Source organism: Amphiprion ocellaris, chromosome 6 (genome assembly GCF_022539595.1).
Source record: "Amphiprion ocellaris isolate individual 3 ecotype Okinawa chromosome 6, ASM2253959v1, whole genome shotgun sequence".
In the NCBI taxonomy this organism is placed as follows: domain Eukaryota; kingdom Metazoa; phylum Chordata; class Actinopteri; family Pomacentridae; genus Amphiprion; species Amphiprion ocellaris.
This window is the reverse complement of record NC_072771.1, coordinates 4,903,616-4,922,531: the sequence shown is the minus strand read 5'-3', so window position 1 is coordinate 4,922,531 and position 18,916 is coordinate 4,903,616. Positions and strand designations below refer to the sequence as shown.

Genomic DNA, 18,916 nt, shown 5'->3' with positions numbered 1-18,916 from the left:
ATTTTATTTATAAAGCGCTTTTCCAAAAACTCAAAGACGCTGAATAGGTTTAAAACACCACGAAACTGTTGTACATTGCGAGACAGACAGCAACAAATATATGTGCAAAAAAGCAAGAAAGAAAACAGGTGAAAACTTGTAAAATCAATAAATATAGAACGCTAAAAAACAAGACAAACTGGATCAAAAGTTTGCTATCAGTTACTAAAATACAGTAAATATGAAATGCTGAAATATTTACACCACTTATAACAACCAAAAGTCACTGAAAATATGGATATCTTGAGATTTTTCTTAAAAATGTCAATGGAGAAGAAGGATTTGATAGGAGCTGCTTCTGCAAAGACTCCCACCAGGAGAAGGATATCAAATAACAATTATTGGGTCTTTAAATAGTATATATTGGTAATAAAATGCATTTACTGCATCTGATTTGATCTCTCTTTAAGCGAATGTTGCTGAACTTGTGAGAAAGTTCAGTTTTTTACACATTATTGCTTAAATATAGCTGCTAACACTTGTAGCTTTTGTCAGCTTTGCTTGAGTTTAGCAGGAGTAAGTGGAGTTAAGTAACCTTTTAACTCACCATAGGGGGTTTATTGTCCTTCAGAATGTGGTCACACTGTACAGATTAAACTTCCACCTGCTCAGATCACATCATAATACAAGCCTGACCAACTCCAGATACATATTAATACCATTTCTGAATGCCGTCTCTGTCTTAAAAGCTGCATGACTCACATATTTCTCTGTATTACCTCCGTCCAGAGCTGAAGGAGCCCGTGGGGCAGATAGTTTGCACCGATAAGGGCATCCTCGCTGTGGAGCAAAACAAAGTCCTGGTTCCTCCTACGTGGAGCAAGACCTTCGCCTGGGGGTACGCCGACCTCAGCTGCCGTCTGGCCAACTACGAGTCCGACAAGGTCAGTAAAAGTAGCACCAGATATTATAAGAAACTGCTCCTCTAATGTGGAAAACTCCTCTAATCCTTAGACTGCAGCTTTTTCTGGACCACTGACCTCCATTTTTTTAACGTAATACAGTGTAACATCACCTTATTTTCAGTGTTGTTGCTTTAAAGCTCTTAGTTTTGTTAGAAAAATGCACACAGCAGTGTTTTTACTGACTTATCTATCCAGATTTATTGAATTATTAGTAGATTTATGGTTTTGCAGCTCCATTGTTTAACTGAAACATGAACTACTGGAGGTTTTCTGCTTACTTAACCTTGAAACTAACATGTGATGATGGTGAACAATTATTAAATGCAATATTTCCCCCTGCTGGTGATTAAATAAAAATGCGCTCTACTTAGCAGCTATTGCAGCAGGTTAACTGCATCTGATGTCATGCAAAGAAGTGTTGCTGCAACTCAAGTTTATCGCATAATTTAAACTTCAGCAGATTAGTTAGCAAAATATTTCTATTAGCTGCCAGTAGCACTTTGATTTCAACAATTTCTTGTGCAGAAACTGGCATGAAAACAGTTCTAATTTCTTTATTGTGTTCCTAAATGGTGTCAATCTTCTCAAGACTTTCAAAAACCTTCATTTTTAAGTTGCATAAGTGCTGATTCAAGTGAAAATAAAGCGATATGGACGTGTTTAATGTCTGAAACTGTCAAAATATCCAGAATTCGTGCTCATGTCCTCACCTTAGCTCATCTTTCACTTTCCTTTCAGGCGCTGGTGGTGTACGAGTGTCTGTCAGAGTGGGGTCAGATCCTCTGTGCCATTTGTCCAAACCCCAAGCTGGTGATCACCGGCGGCACCAGCACCTCCATCTGTGTCTGGGAGACGGGAAGCTCCAAGGAGAAGGCCAAGTCCATTACACTCAAACAGGTAAACAGGAGGAGATGCATGGAAAGCACCTGGAGCAGCTTCCAGATAGTCATCAAAATGTTTGCATAAAAGCTTAGAGGAGTCAACCATCACTCTCCGGCTGCGTTTTTGGAAGAAGAAATTGAATGAATCAGTGTTTTATTTCGGACATGTGAGGGGAAAAAAGGCCACAAAAACCTACCAAATATTCAAAACAAAATAAAACACAATAAAACACAACAAAACAAAGCAAATAATAATAACCCAATATATCCACAAAGGAGTAGCACGAAGCATAAGTTTATTTTCTCCTTCCCCATCAGTCACTCAGTATCCTACTCCCGCAGACATTTATGTGCATATTTACAAACAAAATAGAAAATAAATAAACAAATATTAAGTAATCAGTGATATACCCGCGTCAAAGCCTCTTCTCCTCCCTGTACCTCCTTAAAACCATGTTTTTGTGCTGATTTTTAAACTGAATCATGCTTGGATGTTGCTTGAGCTCCACCTCCATAGCTTCACTCCACATATTGAAAGACAAAATCACTTTAGTTTTGTGAAAAATCTACCATATTTTAATTTTAAATCCCCCCCTCCAATTATAGCCCCCATCTCTATTAACAAAGAAGTTCTGAATATTTATGAGAAGTTGGTCGTTCACTGCTTCGTACCTTATTTGTGCTGTTTGAAAATGAACCAGGTCGGAGAATTTTAGCTACAAATTACAACTTTACAAATTCCAATTTAGTTAAAAATTCAATCATCAAGCTTACAAATCTCATAAAGACGATGCTTTTTAGAAAATTAGTTTGCTTTACGGTACAGTTCTCTTTGTTATATTTTAGTTTTTAAAAAAATATGGTAATTTATGTAATAAGAAAGTGAAAAACAGCTGATAATCTGACTTTCATATCTATAAGTTTCCTTGATAGAGAAATTAAAAGTCCTGTTTGCTGTAGTAAAGTAAATAGACACTTAAGTTTGTTTTATGGGTCAAGTATTGATTAATTCAGCAAATATTAAGTTCTGTAGATCTCTGGGGTTTTCAGTTTTTACCGCCTCCACACTGAACTTTCTCAGATCCCCCTGAAGGCTGATGAAGTCACTTCTTTAGAGACAGACAACAGGAGAAAACCTGTAAAATCAACAAGTATAAAACGCTAAAAAACAAGACAAACAGGATCAAAAGTTGGCTGTCAATTACTAAAATACAGTGAATATAAAATATTTACATCACTAAGAGCCACTGAAAGTCCTTGAGAATGTCGATGTGTTGAGATTTTTTTTAAAAATGGCAGCAGAGAAGTAACATTTGATTTAAAGAGAAATGTTATTTAACCTCTTTGAAACTGGTTCTGCAAAGGCAAGACATCTGTTTATGGGAAATTATGTCTTAAAGAAGTGAAAAATAGTTAATAAACTGATTTTTGTATCTATCAGTGTCCTTGAAAGAGAAATAAAAAGCCCTGTTTGCTGAAGTAAACTAAAGAAGTTAGACTCAGCTAAGAACATGAGTTTGTTTTATGGGTCAAATGTTGATTAATTCAGCAAATACTATGTTCTGTAGATCTCTGGGGTTTTCAGTTTTTTCCACCTCCACACTGAACTTTCTCAGAACAAGGTTTTTGAAATAAAAAGTTAATTTGTACAAAGTGAACATTTCCTTCTGCACAGTGTTTCTTGTTAAGATGTGCCTAATGTGTAAATACTTTGGATCAGCTTTAGCAGGGAAATCTTGCTTTATTAGTTTATATACAAAGTACATTTTATGTGCAGTTGTACAAAACACAGTACATTCAAATATTATCTTTTAACATGTAAAGTTCTATGTTTGAGTTGGGATGAATTTAAACTGAGATTATTCTGCTTTATTTTTTTGGCAGCTTTTGTTTTTCCTGTTTGTGGACACGTTGACAGTAAACTGATCAGTTGATGAGCAAAGTTTTTTAGGATTTATTTGCATCATTATATAATCAAACATATCAGTTACAACAAACTAATATAAATATGCTATGAACTTTTTTAGAAACTTATCAGGGACTTCAGACATAATGTCCTCTTATGTACAAATGTATTTTGTTGAATTTTTCATGTGAATTTCCTCAAACTTCCACAGATGATGGCTGATGATGACGTTAGGTCTTAAAAGAAGAAGAATCCTCTGAGCTGAGCTGTTACAGTTCCATTATTTCCATTTATTTTCTTCTATCTCAGGCGCTACTGGGCCACACGGACGCCGTAACGTGTCTGACGGCGTCGTCGGCGTACCACATCGTCGTCAGCGGCTCGCGGGATCGAACCTGCATCATCTGGGACCTCAACAAGCTCTCGTTTGTCACACAGCTCCGGGGACACCGAGCGCCGGTTTCTGCGCTGTGTATTAACGAGCTGACGGTGGGTTTTGGCATAAATTACTCCTCCGGCCCTCTAGAAACGACTACGAGACCATAAATATTAGCTGAAGAACAAATTGTCTACAGTTTTTCCTGAACATAAGTTTGTTTGTGCACAGGGCGACGTGGTTTCCTGCGCAGGAACCTACATCCACGTGTGGAGCATCAACGGCAGCCCCATCTCCAGCGCCAACACCTTCACCGGACGCAGCCAGCAGATCCTGTGCTGCTGCGTGTCGGAGATGAACGAGTGGGACACGCAGAACGTCATCGTCACCGGGCACTCGGACGGCGTCGTCAGGGTAACCGAGCACACTTTCATCCCACAGAACATCAGTCATCAACAGCACGTTATTGCACATTGTTTCTAGAATCAGTGGCGTTTTAAATGGTGATATACAGCTTTGTTTATTTTAACACAGATTATTCTCTTTTTGCAAAACTTTATTAGTCAACCAAAGAAAATCTTAGTTATTTGGGGGGGTTGCAGGGGAAAAACAGTCTGTAGAAAAAGTAAACCAGCCACAGTGTGATGAGTGGACTCTACCTGCTAGCTTTGTTAGCCTAAATAAGATAAAAATCTCCATAAAAGGATAGAATTTGCAGCATATGGAAGCCTAATAGCAAATTCAACACTTTCCACATCATTTTCTAACAATGAGCTGGTATTTCAGGGTAAATCACCAGGATAATTCCATCAAAGTCCTATTCAGTTTGATTCTGATTATAAGAGAAATGGAAAAATATGCTCAGTGTTGCTACAGTTAAAATATATAAAGTATTTGCCTGATTACATTTATGTTTTTAGAAAAAAAAGGAAATTACGTATGAGGTAAGTAAAGAATAATTGATAAACTGACGTCAGTATCTATCAGTTTTGCACTGAGTACAGTTTATTTGCTAGCCTTGTTAGTCTAAATAAGCTAAAAAATCTACATAAAAAGCTAGAATTTGCAGCATATGGAATCCTAATAGCAAATTCAACATTTTCCCCATCTTTTTCTAATAATGAACTGTTTTTTTGATGTAAGTTTCAATTATTTTTCCATTGAAGTACTATTCAATTTGATGCTAATTTTGAGCCAAATTTAGAAATCTGCTTGTTGCTCCTACAGTTATGAAGTATCTGCTTGATTATATTAAAGTTTTAGAAAAATCTAGGAAATTATGTACAGTTTACTTGCTAGCCTTAATAACCTACATAAGCTAAAAATCTACATAAAAGGCTAGAATTTGCAGCATTTGGAGTCCTAATAGCAAATTCAGAACTTTCCACATCATTTTCTAACAATGAGCTGGTATTTTTGGGTAAATTACCCGGATAATTCCATAAAAAATCCTGTTCAATTTGGTTGAGATTATAAGAGAAATGCTACAGGCATTAAGTATCTCTTTGATTATATTAAAGTTTTAGGAAAATCTAGGAATTTGTGAGTGAGGTAAGTGAAAAATAGTTGATAAAGTGACGTCACTATTCCTCAGTTTCTTTGAAGGACAAACAAAAGCTACTGTGGGACGTCATGAACCAAAGAATAACTCCACCTGCAGCCTTATTAGTCTAAATTAATTCTAAATCAACATAGAAATCAAGCATTTTCAGCATATTTTCATACTTTATGATCAGTCATATGTGTTGCTTGGATGCAAATTAGCTTTAAAACGTATATACACACAAACACATGCAAACAAAATGGACTCGGAGTGCTTAACTGTCCATTTAATCAGAGGAGATGGAGACTACAGCCATATTTATTTTGGTTGTGTTGTTAATGTTTACCACTGCGTGTGTCCAGGTTTTCATCCAAACAGTTTAAAGTTATGAGTATCTCAGTGGAACATTTGTTGAGGAGGAGCTAAACTTTAAATCATTTTCTGTCTGTAACTTCTACATTTAATAATGAACCGTGCTTAATTATACTTTCATCTAAATTTTCTCTTGTAGTTTTGGAGGATGGAGTTCCTACAAGTCCCAGAAACCCCTGCTCCAGAGCCGGTAGAGCCAGACGTGCCTGACTGCTGTGATGAGAAGATTGGTGAGTTCAAAAGGAAATAATTAGATATTTAGAGATGTAGGATCGAGAGAGATTTCATGAATATTACCTAAATATCATCTAGTTTAGAAGAACGCTGTGCAGGTGCTACAGAAAGAAGACACGACATGACACTTAACGTGATCATAATTCATTTTAAAAGTATTACACCAAAACACAAACCAAGCAATTCTCACCATGATTCTTATAGGATTTCACTATGAAAACTCAGGATGTCCCAGTCAAGTTTTTTTGCCTTTTGACCCCCAGATCTAATCCAAATAATTTAACATTTACTATCTTCTGATACCATTTTTCTAGATAATACACACCTGAGGTATAGTACAGTACGTGCAGTACCTGGTTGCACCACCAGATGGAGTCTCTTATGATTATACTGATACTGTAGCAACCAGAAGAGACCCGTGTGGGCGAGCAGAGAGCATTATGGGGTTTAACTGGTAAAGGGGCACCATGACAAAGTTCTCTGTGAGACTTAATGGCCTCCGATTAAGACAAGTTGGGATCAATTAATACATTATTCCTGTAACTTAGTAGCACATAAACCAGCCAGTTTTGTTGTCAGGACCACTAAAAAATGGGTTAAATTTATATTATCTGTTTAAAAAATTGTCTTGATTGACGTCCCTGCTGAAAAAATGTCATCATAAATATCATCTTTGTCTTCCAGAGGGCGGCGAGAGTCACAACGGTGATGACGACAGCAGCGAATCCGATGGAGATGAACCCTGTCAGGAGTCCAGAGCGCCACGAAACCCGTCGACGGGTGGAGGCAGCCAACCGGGCAGCACCGTCCACAGACCCAGAGGTACCACCTATCAGATATACCCTCAGCATATACACTTTGTGGTTGAGACAGTCGATGTTTTGAGTTTCAAAATGAGCGAAGAATTGTGCCAATCGCAACCTTCAACCTTGAACTTTTAATGTTGTTTATGTATAACGAGGGAAAGCTGCTTACGTTACAGTTGCTCCCATTCGAAGTGTTAGAAATTCAAGCAACAGAAATAATATAAGATAAACATGAATAGAAAAATATGTCCTAAAATTAAAACATAAGTAGAAAAAGTGTGTAAAAATGTGTGTTGGATGAGGAAAATAAAAATGTGAGCCTACAGTCTAATAAATAATAATACTTAAGTACAGCGGGTCCTCGACTTACATCAGCGTTCCGTTCCTATGGATCGCCGTAAGTCGGAACTCTGGCAAAAAATATAAACAAAGCCTTTATGTGCATCACAATATCGATCAGTTCTTCATAAAGTCATGAATACCAATGACATTCATGCATGTAGGCGTCATTTTACAATAAGATAACAGAACATTATATTGGACTGATATTGTTGTTGATGTTGAGGTTTCAATGTTTATTGTTCAGTTCCAGATTTACCTAATGTCAGTGAACGTGCCATGTTTAGTTAGCTCACCTCTGATTGGCTGAGAGTCAGCAGTAGAGAGAGCTGGGAACGGCAGCTAATTCTGGAGCTAAGTTATGGGGTTTTTCTAGTTCTTCTGGCGTTGGCTACGGCCCACAGTAGCCTGTATGAAGGTTCAATAAACCAGCAGAGAACCAGATAAAGTCTCACTCATTCATCACAGAGGGTCGCTACAATATGTTGACCTGTTTTTACAACTTAGCCGATGTTTGTCGGTGTTTCGCCCTGTTCTGAGTGTTTTATTGTATCTAATTTCACTTCCAAGGAGATGGTTTTCCTTTTCTTTGAAGCACTGCTATCAGAAGAGTCTGACTTATGCTGGGAGCCATAATGAAGGTCAAAAAGTTAGTGAATGTAGCACAATCCAAGGTGGCGTGCAACCAGAGAATGGAAACAAAGCCGTCTTATAGCACCGCGTGACGACGTATTCATCCACTCACCAACTAATTCCATGAAACCAGTTCTGACATAACGACGGAACGCTGTAGGTCGATGATGTTGTAAACCGAGGACTCCCTGCAGTATTAAGTGCTTAATGCACGTTACTGATGGTGAACTCAGGAAGTCAATATATGCACTATACAGCTATTTTTATATATTTGAAGTTCCCAGGAGATTTGGAGCAATAAACACTCAGTTTCCTGTATCCTGGTGATTTTCTTAACTAATTTTTTCTTTTCTGCATCACTATATGGAAACGTCTTTATTTATGTAAAAGAAAACACAAAGTTCATGCGTAATGAGGACCACTGTTGCTTTCTCCTTCCACCTACTCCTGATTCTGTTGTTTATTTTAATTCTTTCTGTACATTTTCAGTATATTTTCTTCATCAAACATTAACCTCAGTCACGTTCTAATTAATATCCTTTAAGGTCCGTCAGCTCGAACCGGAGCTTCCTGGTCGATGGACAGCGGCTCTGATGACTCCCACCGCTGGTCGGACACCCTCAGCATTGACGAGAAGGACGGATTCGTGTTCGTTAACTACTCCGAAGGCCAAATTAAAGGCCCTCACCCCCACCCGGTTCACCCAGGACAGGCCTCGGTGCCTCAGCCGCTCCACCCGAGCACCATGGAGGCCCGGACGTACAACCAGCTCAGGGCAGGTGGGTGTTTTTACAATCCTCTGACCTGTTTTTTTTTTCATATTTTGGGCCTTTAAAGCGAACACGGTTGATACACTGGTCTACTGACAGTGTGTTTGTCGCTTTGCTAGGATGCTAAATGTGTATTTTTGTGTGTTTTCAGGCTACAGATGGGAGCGCCAGCTGGTCTTCCGGAGCAAACTCACCATGCACACGGCGTTTGATCGCAAGGACAACGCTCACCCAGCTGAGATCACCTCCCTCGCCATCTCCAAGTAAGACAGCCTTCAGTTTAGTAATTAAGAATCTTCGTTTGACTCGTCTATTCATAGCCGCCTCTAAGTAAATGGATTTAGACAGCAGCAGAGGAGCGTCATAGTCTGTCAACATGAGAAAAAATGGATAAGCCAATATCAAATGGGCTTTTTGAAAGTTAAAAGTAGGAAAATAGTCAGGGTTTTCCCTTTATAGGGGAATTTATAGCAACTTTTGTCAGTTTTGTTAATTGGGATTCCATTTATTCAGGCATTATAGATCATTTTTACTTTGAAAAGTGGTTAGAAATAACAGAAAAGAAGATCTCTGTGAGTTAAGGCTGCACTGACTCATTCAGAGCTGGTTTTCAATCCAGTTTTGCTCAGGAACATCAAAAAATAATAATAAAAAGCAACAAATCTGCGGTGATTGCAGTATTTTTTACATTATTCCAGCAGCTTCAGTTTCTCTCTAAGTAAGACAGCCTTCCTTTTTTGTGAATAAGAATCTTCATTTGACTCGTCTATGCATAGTTTCCTCTAAATAAATGAAATCAGACAGTAGCAGAGCTGCTCCAAACTCCGTAAACACAAGGAAAAAATTACTTTTGTAAAATGCACATTTTAGATAATCCAGTATCAAATGGGCTTTTGTGAAGCCAAGTGAGCTTTAAAAGTAGTAAAATATTCAGGGTTTTTCCTTCATAGAGGAATTTATGGGAAGTTTTGTCAGTTTTGTTAATTGGGATTACATTTATTGAAGCATTCTAGATATTTTTGCTTTAAAAACGGTCAGAAATAACAGAAAAGAAGATTTCTGCAAGAGAAATTTCCCTCATGAAGGGTCAGAAAAACTCTGCTTTTCAAGTCAGTTCTGCTGAGGCACATTCGGACCTTTTTGTTAACCTAAAAGCACCAAATCTGAGGTAATTGTAGCACATTTACCTTAATCCACCAACATTAGTTTCAGTTATTCAGAATTATTTAGTACAAATGTATCCTCAGCTGCCACCTCCAAGTAAGACAGCCTTTGTTGACACTTTTATTCATAGCTGACTCTAAACAAATGGATTAGGTTGCTGCAGTGTTGCTCCAAAAACATATAAATGCAGCCAAAGTGACTATTTTAGAGACGAGAGATGTTCTCTTTATTCTCCACACCAAGCCTTCATTCTGTGTTTTATTGCTCTAATCAGGGACCACAGTAAGATCCTGGTGGGCGACGGTCGTGGTCGGGTGTTCAGCTGGTCGGTCAGCGATCAGCCCGGCCGGTCGGCGGCGGATCACTGGGTGAAGGACGAGGTGGTGGACAGCTGCTCTGGCTGCACCGTTCGCTTCTCGCTGACCGAGCGACGCCACCACTGCAGGAACTGTGGGCAGCTCTTCTGCCAGAAGTAAGATCATTACATCATTACAGCAGCAGCAGCAGCGTGACGCATTTTCATTTTCTGCACTCTGGGATGTTTTCAGGTCAGACAGTGGCGCAGCAGAGTGCAGATAGAGGTCTTAGTGATTGAACTTTAATGTGATAATGTCAACCTCAGCACACATAAATACAGAGACACACTGGAGACTCAGATGATTTAGGTTGTGAGTAATGTTTACTGATATCAGGAGAAGTGACACCAACAGAGCAGCAGTTCATGCAAGCAACGCCAGCATCAGTTCTGAGGATTCTCTCTGATCTTTGGGTTTATATTGTAGTTGGGAGAAGGTCAGAGTTAGATTACAAACCAATAAAAACGTCAGAATAGACATCTAATCTCCTGCAGCATCTGCCTGTCTACAGGCCATTATGATCTTAGAAACACCTGTGCCAGTGTATTTAGAACAGACTCAAATCTCTAAATACTTTCATAAGAGATTGTAAAGCTTTTTGTTTCCATTTCTTCTTATAGAAAACAGCTGAAAACTTGTTTCCAGTACTTATATTCATACTGAAACACCTGCCAGTTGTATGGCTCTTTAAAGCTGTGGTAATAGATGCACTCTAGATTTAACAAACAATGGATTGTGTCTTGTCAAGTTGCACTTTTAGAATTTCTCTTGCCCTCTCAACTGATTTTTGCAATAATCACAAATTGTGTCGTGCATTTTCAAGTCTTTAACATTCAAAATTTTCCATTTTTTCACCTGTAATTTTGAAATGACTCAGGTAAATTTACATAATAGGGTCTTGGAAGATTCACAATCTTATTTCTTTATTGGAAAGCACTTTGGCTCAAGAGTTTAAGATGTGCTGCATAAATACCAGTAACTTAACTTGACTACAGCCTCGGCACCTTTTAACTCTGGTGTTCCCCAGGGTTCTATCTTGGGTCCTTTGTTATTTTTCTTTAAACGCTCTCATAGATTGGTGAATAACACCCTAGAGTCTGTTCTATTGGGTGAGAAACCATAATGATGCTGTAACTGATGCATTTCTTTGTTGCTTTCTGTTCAAATGTTTATCTTAACTGATAATCAGCAGCTTTAAGATTTAAAAATGATTTATTAAATAACTTAGAGTGAACATTAGACCATATGCTGATGTTGTATTTTCAAGATTAACTTCAAAAGCAGCTCTGCTACATTAGCCACAGGGCTACAGGAATGCATTTTCAGTACACCCTGGCTAGTTTTAAGCACATGAGCTCTGGTCGGAGGTCATTAAGTGTCACAAAAGTCTTTGTCATGGTGCCCCTTGCTAGCTAAACGCCCATAATGTTCTCTAGTGTCAGAACCAAGTGCTTCAGCTAATCTACTACATTTTCTGACAGGAATGTCTTTTGTCTTCTACCTTTAGGGTTAAATTATTAACGCAATTAATCAATAAATTGATAATTATTGACATTTTCTATTAGCCAGTTAAGTCAACTAACAACAACCAATAGTGTGAGTCAATAATCAAGTCTGTTGTTCCGTTTTTTTATTTGATTAGTCTTCACAAGTGGGATTCTTGTAAAAATAATTGTTTAGTTGTTTCAGTTGGAACTCTTTTTAAGATATTTTAAAGTTATTTGAGCTCCGTAAACTTGGTAAAAGCACAATTTAAGATCTTCATGTGGTTTATTTAGTGCAAATAACAGCGCAGATCAATTAGTAGTGATTCTGCTGACATTGTTAGCTGTGTGTGTTCGTATATTTGCCATTTTATGATGTTTTTGCTTTGTCATTGTGGTTTGTTTTTCGGCATTAGATTCATTTTATGACTCAGTTAAGCTTCAAAGTTTGGGGTCATCCAGACAATTTCGTGTTTTCCATAAAAACTCACACTTTTATTCATGTGCTAACATAACTGCACAAGGGTTTTCTAATCATCAATGAGCCTTTCAACACCATTAGCTAACACAATGTAGCATTAGAACACAGGAGTGATGGTTGCTGGAAATGTTCCTCTGTACCTCTATGGAGATATTCCATTAAAAATCAGCTGTTTCCAGCATCTTCTTGGAAAAAAACTGCCTTTCTTTCAAAAATAAGGACATTTCTAAGTGACCCCAAACTTGTACCACCATGAACGGTGGTGTAAATACTGTTGTTGTGGGTGAGGAGACAGAGACAAACTGGAGACTCAGATGATTTAGGTTGTGACTAAGTTTACTGATATCAGGAGAAGTGACACCGACAGAGCAGCAGTTCATGCAAGTGACCCCAACTTTTAGTGTATGTTTGTGTTTTGGATTTTTTTCTGCTTTATTACATCTTTATCTGGTGCTCATCTGAATATTTAAAAGCTCCTCCTCGTCCTGCAGGTGCAGTCGCTTCCAGTCGGAGATCAAACGTTTGAAGATCTCGTCGCCGGTTCGTGTTTGTCAGAACTGTTACTACAACCTCCAACACGAACGAAGCGCGGAGGACGGCAGCAGAAACTAGACCCAAGGAAAAAGAAAAAACCTCCCGAGGAGCTTTTCCATTTCCTCCATCTGCTTCGTTTGTTCCCTAAGCACCTCCAAACATGACTCCAAATACCAGAACTTTCTCCTTTATTGTTGCTGAAACTCACTGAAGCAGGAACAAGATGGGAATAAAAAAATCACTTGAACCACCTGGAGGAGAAAAAAAATAAAAAATCACCCACCGCAAGATCCAGAATTTCACCGCAAGACCTGCAGAGAATAAACTTGTTAATAGTGTAAATAGCGACCATGGCCTTTTTAACTCCGAGAGGAACCAACACAGAACAAAAATTAAGGTCACTGAAGATAAAAAAAAAACAAAACAAAACAACAACAACTTGCCTGTAACATAGCGATGTGAACTAACCACTCCTGGCTTTAAAAAATCGATTGTGTGTCGGAGGAGTAACAGGAAGGGAGGGAAATGAATGTCAGTACTAAACGTCTGTGGGTTTGTTAGTGGCTCTAGTTATGCAAATTTACTTCTTTTCTTTCTGATTTTGTCGTTTACAGAAATGTGAGTTGTTTTGTGTGTCGCCCACAGTGTGAAGCCATGAGCACCACACAGAGATTCACCATCGTCCTCTTTTCTTTTTTGCCAAATTCTTCTTTTTTTGAAAATCTATCACCTGTTCTGTCCTTTGTCTGAATCCCTGTTTGGAGATTTTTTGTTTATTGTTGTTGCTGCTTTCTGAAAACTGGACATTTCAGATTTTATTTTCCAACCATATCACTTCATTTGTTCAGAGAGAGAATAGAGTCTTCTGCGAAAGGAGTAATCCGATTAAGAAAAACACATTTGTTGTTTCTGTACAGCAGCTTCTTGGATGCACAAAGAAAAGGGAATTTTTAATTTATCTCGCTCACGTTTGCTGGACTTTTCACATGGCGGCATTATCACAAAAAGCACCTTTAAAATGTCCACTTGATGAAATTCAAAGCTCTAATTTTAAAATATCTCCACGTTTTGTCTCTAAAGTCAAACACGGAGCTGCAGTTAACCGTTTTTTCACACTTTGTTATTTTTAGATCACGTTCGTAGCATTAAATCCACTTTATGATTTTGTTTGTAACGCTACATGCTAGCTGGTTAGCCGATTAGCTGAGGAGAAATTATGTCTATTGTGGCGACACTTTACTCTGAGAGCATTAAATCAACTTTATGTTCGTTAAGAAAAGCGTAAAACACATGAGGCTCGTTTATTTTATGTCTTAACCCTCTGAACTCCAAGTGGTTTCACGTTTTTGTCACATTTTTCTTCACTGTTGGTTCATTTTTCACTGCAATTTAAAGTCTTGCACCTCTATGAAAACAACAACCAGGACTAGAAGGAGATTTCACAAAGATTGTAAAAGAAAAAAATGGAATTACAAATACTGAGGGAAAAATGTGGCTTTTACTTTTATTTTTAATTTGTTCTATGCTTGTCTTTTGTCTGTTCTACGGAAACACTGCCTGCAGTTCAGCCGAAAAGTTCTTGAATTTTTCATGCGAAGAGTTTTGGTCACAGCTGAGTCAGATGTATTTCCTCAGTTGTGCTGAATTGTGCAGAATTTTTAGTTTTTTTACAGAATCTGGTTACTAATTATTGTTCATTTTTGGCTATTTTTTTACCGAGACATCATGAGTTTAAACGTCGATTTGGTAAATTTCCTGGACAGATCGCATTTGTTTGGACGTTTGATTGTTTTTCCTCATTTTTTCTCTGATAAGTTGTAATGTTTTTGTCATTTTTGAAAAGAAAATATTCCTTCTAAACCTGCCGGCAGGTTTTTTTGGGATTCAGAGGGTTAAAAGTGCAGAATTTTCTCTCCTAATTTGTCCAATCAAGCTGAACTCCATCATCACAGAATCCTGAAATACTGTCAAATTACAAAAAATAAATGTGTAAAATATACACAAAAATAAACTACATCCTGTCATCACATCTGTCATACGATAATATTTGTTTTAAAATCAAATCTATACTTTTTTTTAAATAATTCTAATATATAAAATCCACATTCATGCATTTGAGATTTTTAGCTCATGTCTACTGACATGTTGTTGGGTAAAGATGAATTTAGCCCCAAGTTTGCTACAAACACAAATCTATGAAGTTTAATTTGTGCAAAAAATAAATAAAAATACAAAATGCAGGTCACATCAGGAACTGTTTTTGTTTAAATAGTGGAAGAAAAGATTTAGAGTCCTTTATCAAGGTTTTTAAACGAATTGAGCTGAAAAACTAGTCAAATATTAAGGAATTTATTGAGCCTTTAAAAATGTTTTTTTCTCTGCAGCAACTATTTTTGTTAATTTAGGCTTCATTTATTGAAGCATTGCAGACAATTTTAGCTTAAAATGATCAAAAATAACAGAAAAATACAAAGATTTCTGTTAAAGGTAACACAGAGTCCGTATGAGTCAAGAAAAACTCAGATTTTTCATCCAGTTTGCAGCTTAATTAAAAATAATTCAAGTAGCATTAATTTAAATTACTACAAACTGTACTGTGTATTGCTAACGTGGCCTCATAAAACCCAAACTGCAGCTCAGATCAGGACAAAACTAAAGGAAATAAACATGCAAATGCAAAATAATGACGCTATAAATATGAAACCCGACGCCTCATATGTTTTTCTGTTGATTTATGCGACTTTAAGTGAATAATTTGTCACCACAGATGCATTTTTTTAACTCTCCTTATGTAAAGAAAGTGTTCTATGTGAAGTTTTCATTAATTTACTTTATTTACCGACTCTGTGGGTGAAAAATGTGCGTTCAAGTGCTGCTTTTCTTTCCTCATTTTCCCGGAGAAAACGTCCTTATCTTGGCGTCCGCTTTCCAGAGAGAACTTTCCTCGTTCCACGTTGTAAAATAAGATAATATGCACTCACGTTGTCGTCTCCGTACTGTAACTCCAGCGTGCAATCAGGCCATCCAGCTGAAAAAAGAAAAGGCTTCTGTCAATCAACACTTCCTTTGTTTTGTTTTTTGCACCTTCATGTGTACAAAATAAAGAAAAATAAAGAAGTCGAGAGGAATCACAGGTTTTTATCGAATGCAGTTTCAGCGGGAAGGCGGCGGAGAAACGAACTGTACAGAGTATTTATGCAAATATAACTGGTTTTAGATTTTTTTTAATGATTATTATTGCGATTTCAGCAAGTTTTGTTACTTGTTGCATGTCTATTAACACAGCTGACTTTCTGTGTCAGTGCATTGTACATGTTCTCGGCATTAGATTTTGTTTTTTTTGCTGGATATATTTGTTTTTTTTGTTTCTTCGGAGGCATCGTCTGACGAGGGTTTGTCGTGTACAGAGCTGCAGATCACGTCCACAGCTCCGGCTGGACTTTTCTACTCTTTATTGGAGAAAAAAAAAAAACAAAACATGAATTGAGAGACGGAGAAGAAGAAAAAACACGAGAAACTCCTGGATTCTTTTGGTGGTCTTGTATTAGACTGCATTACTACAGTATCTGGTGTGCAATCTGTGATAGCTGAATGTTTCCTTGTATATTTGTGTTTCACTACATCCTCCAAGAGAAAAACCAGTAGAGTAACTTTCCCCCCGTTACAGAAACAAAATGTTACAATAATGCAATAGATCTGGTACTTATTCTTTTTAATTTCATTTCAATAAATAATTGCTGTTTACCACCAAAAGTCTGGATTTTTTCCCCTCATTTATACTTTTATTCCACTTTTTAGAGGCAAATGCTGCAGTTTTACCTCCATACATTTGACAGCTTTTAGTTAGATTTCAAATGAGAATTATTCCCTAAACTTGGTGATTTTGAAGAGTTATGATAAACTAGAGAATTTAAAGTCTCGACTGCCTTTATTCCGTGTTTCTGTTAATATCTTTGCAATCATTATGAATAAAATTACTCATGCCAGAGATATAAACCAGTGCAAACGAGCAAAAAAGATGCAAAAGGACTAGAAAAAGATGCAAATCGATAAAAAGACAGACAAACCTGCAAAAATACAAAACAACACTAGAAAGGGATAGAAAAAAATGTAATTGACACACAAACCAATGAAATGGATACAAAGTTAACACAAATTTGATGCAAAAACACACAAAGGGAACCAAACCAATAAAAAGATGTGAACTCAACACAAACTGACTTAAAAATGACGACAAAAATACACAAAACGATTGCAAAAGATGCATGGGAATGAATTAAAATGTCAAAATGAACATAAATAGACTTAAAATCAACTTGAGTCAAATACACAAATAGAAAGAGATGCAAACCAAAGAAAAAGGGGGGAAAAATAACACACTGATGTGAAAATGACTGCAACAACACAAATGGAGCAGAAAGTATTGCAAACAAAAAAAGATGCAAAATTCAACAAAAATAAACACACAAATCCAATGTAATTGACACAAACGGCTGTAAAAACACACAAAAGACCAGGAAGACATGCAAACCAATGAAATGGATGCAAAGTTAACACAAATTTGACTCAAACAACTGCAAAAACACACAAAAGGACCCAAAAGAGATGGAAACCAATAAAAAGATGTGAACTCAACACAAACTCATTTAGAAATGACTGCAAAATACACAAAACGATTGCAAAAGATGCACATGAATAAAATAAAATGTAAAATTAACACAAACAGACTTAAAATCAACTTGACAACTCAAATACACAAATAGAAAGAGATGCAGAATCAATGAAAAATGACCACACACTGATGTGAAAAATACCGTAAAAACACAAACAAAAAAAAATGTAAAATTCAACAAAAATAAGCACACAAAAGCACTAGAAAAAGATGCAAAGCGATGAAATTGACACACAAACGGCTGTAAAAACACAAAAAGACCAGGAAGACACGCAAACCAATGAAATGGATGCAAAGTTAACATAAATTTGACGCTAAAACAGCTGCAAAAACACGCAAAAGTTATGGAAACCACTAAAAAGATGTGAACTCAACACAAACTGACTGCAAAAAGATTGCAAAAAGATACATGCAAATAAAATAAAACGCAAAAATAAACACAGACTTAAAAATCAACAAATACACAAATAGAAAGAGATGCAAACCAAAGAAAAAGGGGAAAAGTGAATACACACTGATGTGACAGTTACTGCAAAAACACAAATGGAGCACAAAGTGTTGCAAACAATCAAGACAATCAACCGCAAAAATACACAATAAGACCATGAAGACGCACTGAATGAACACAAGTAGCTGCAAGACACAACAGTAAAAACAAGAAAAAGGACCAGAAAGAGATGGACACCAATGAAAAAGATCCCAAGTGAACAAAATAGACATAAAAACTGCAGTAAAAACCCCTTAAATAACCAGAAAAAATGCAAACCAATGAAAACCACACCAGCTGTTGCCAAAATATACCAAAAACAATCAAAAAATGAATAGAAACTAATGATGACTTGCAGACAAACAGATGCTGAAGCACAGATCAGATCAGTGTGTAGATGTTCTATCTGGATGTGTCACTAACTTGTAGGAGGTGAGGAGCTTTTCTTGAGGTACCAGCAGATGTTTGATGTTTGTGGAGCTTCCGGTTGAGGGAAAAGTTTGAACAGGATTAAATCATGTCTGGGTCTAAGTTGTGGCTCCACTGGTCCCACTGCAGCAGCACAACTGGTCAACCCAGTAAGAAGAGACTGGAGGCGGAGAGAGAGACTCCTGGAGTCTGAGAGTAAAGTTACACCGAGAAACACGCACTCAGAACGGAAGTCCGGAGGCTGCACTTCAAAATAAACCTGACGCTTAAATAAACCAGTACATTTAATAATTAAACACCATTCGAGTGCATTGAATTGATGCACTTTAATATTTAACATGCAAAAAAATAAGTAAAATAGTAAGAATATGTTATAACCCTTGTGTCGTCCTGCAGGTCAAAACTGACCCGTTTTAAAGTTTGAAAATGTGGGGAAAAAATATTTTCACAGTGAAACTTCTGTTTATTTCACATTAAAGACAACAAACTGACTTGTCAGCTTTAC

The 18,916-nt window shown here is 37.2% G+C and overlaps 1 protein-coding gene across 7 annotated transcripts in view; it reads left to right on the top strand.

The window, feature by feature from the left end:
• wdfy3 (WD repeat and FYVE domain containing 3) overlaps positions 1 to 16,576 on the top strand; it is a 174,963-nt gene extending 158,387 nt beyond the window's left edge. For all 7 annotated transcript variants that reach the window (XM_055011774.1, XM_055011771.1, XM_055011773.1 and 4 more), the window contains 10 exons: positions 769 to 923; positions 1,683 to 1,841; positions 4,041 to 4,220; positions 4,339 to 4,521; positions 6,162 to 6,252; positions 6,941 to 7,078; positions 8,580 to 8,813; positions 8,956 to 9,067; positions 10,243 to 10,440; positions 12,781 to 16,576. In XM_055011774.1, the coding sequence (XP_054867749.1) occupies positions 769 to 923; positions 1,683 to 1,841; positions 4,041 to 4,220; positions 4,339 to 4,521; positions 6,162 to 6,252; positions 6,941 to 7,078; positions 8,580 to 8,813; positions 8,956 to 9,067; positions 10,243 to 10,440; positions 12,781 to 12,901 (1,571 nt within the window). In that variant the 3' untranslated portion in view covers positions 12,902 to 16,576. The remainder of the gene's footprint in view (positions 1 to 768; positions 924 to 1,682; positions 1,842 to 4,040; positions 4,221 to 4,338; positions 4,522 to 6,161; positions 6,253 to 6,940; positions 7,079 to 8,579; positions 8,814 to 8,955; positions 9,068 to 10,242; positions 10,441 to 12,780) is intronic.
• The last annotated feature ends 2,340 nt before the right edge of the window (positions 16,577 to 18,916 follow it).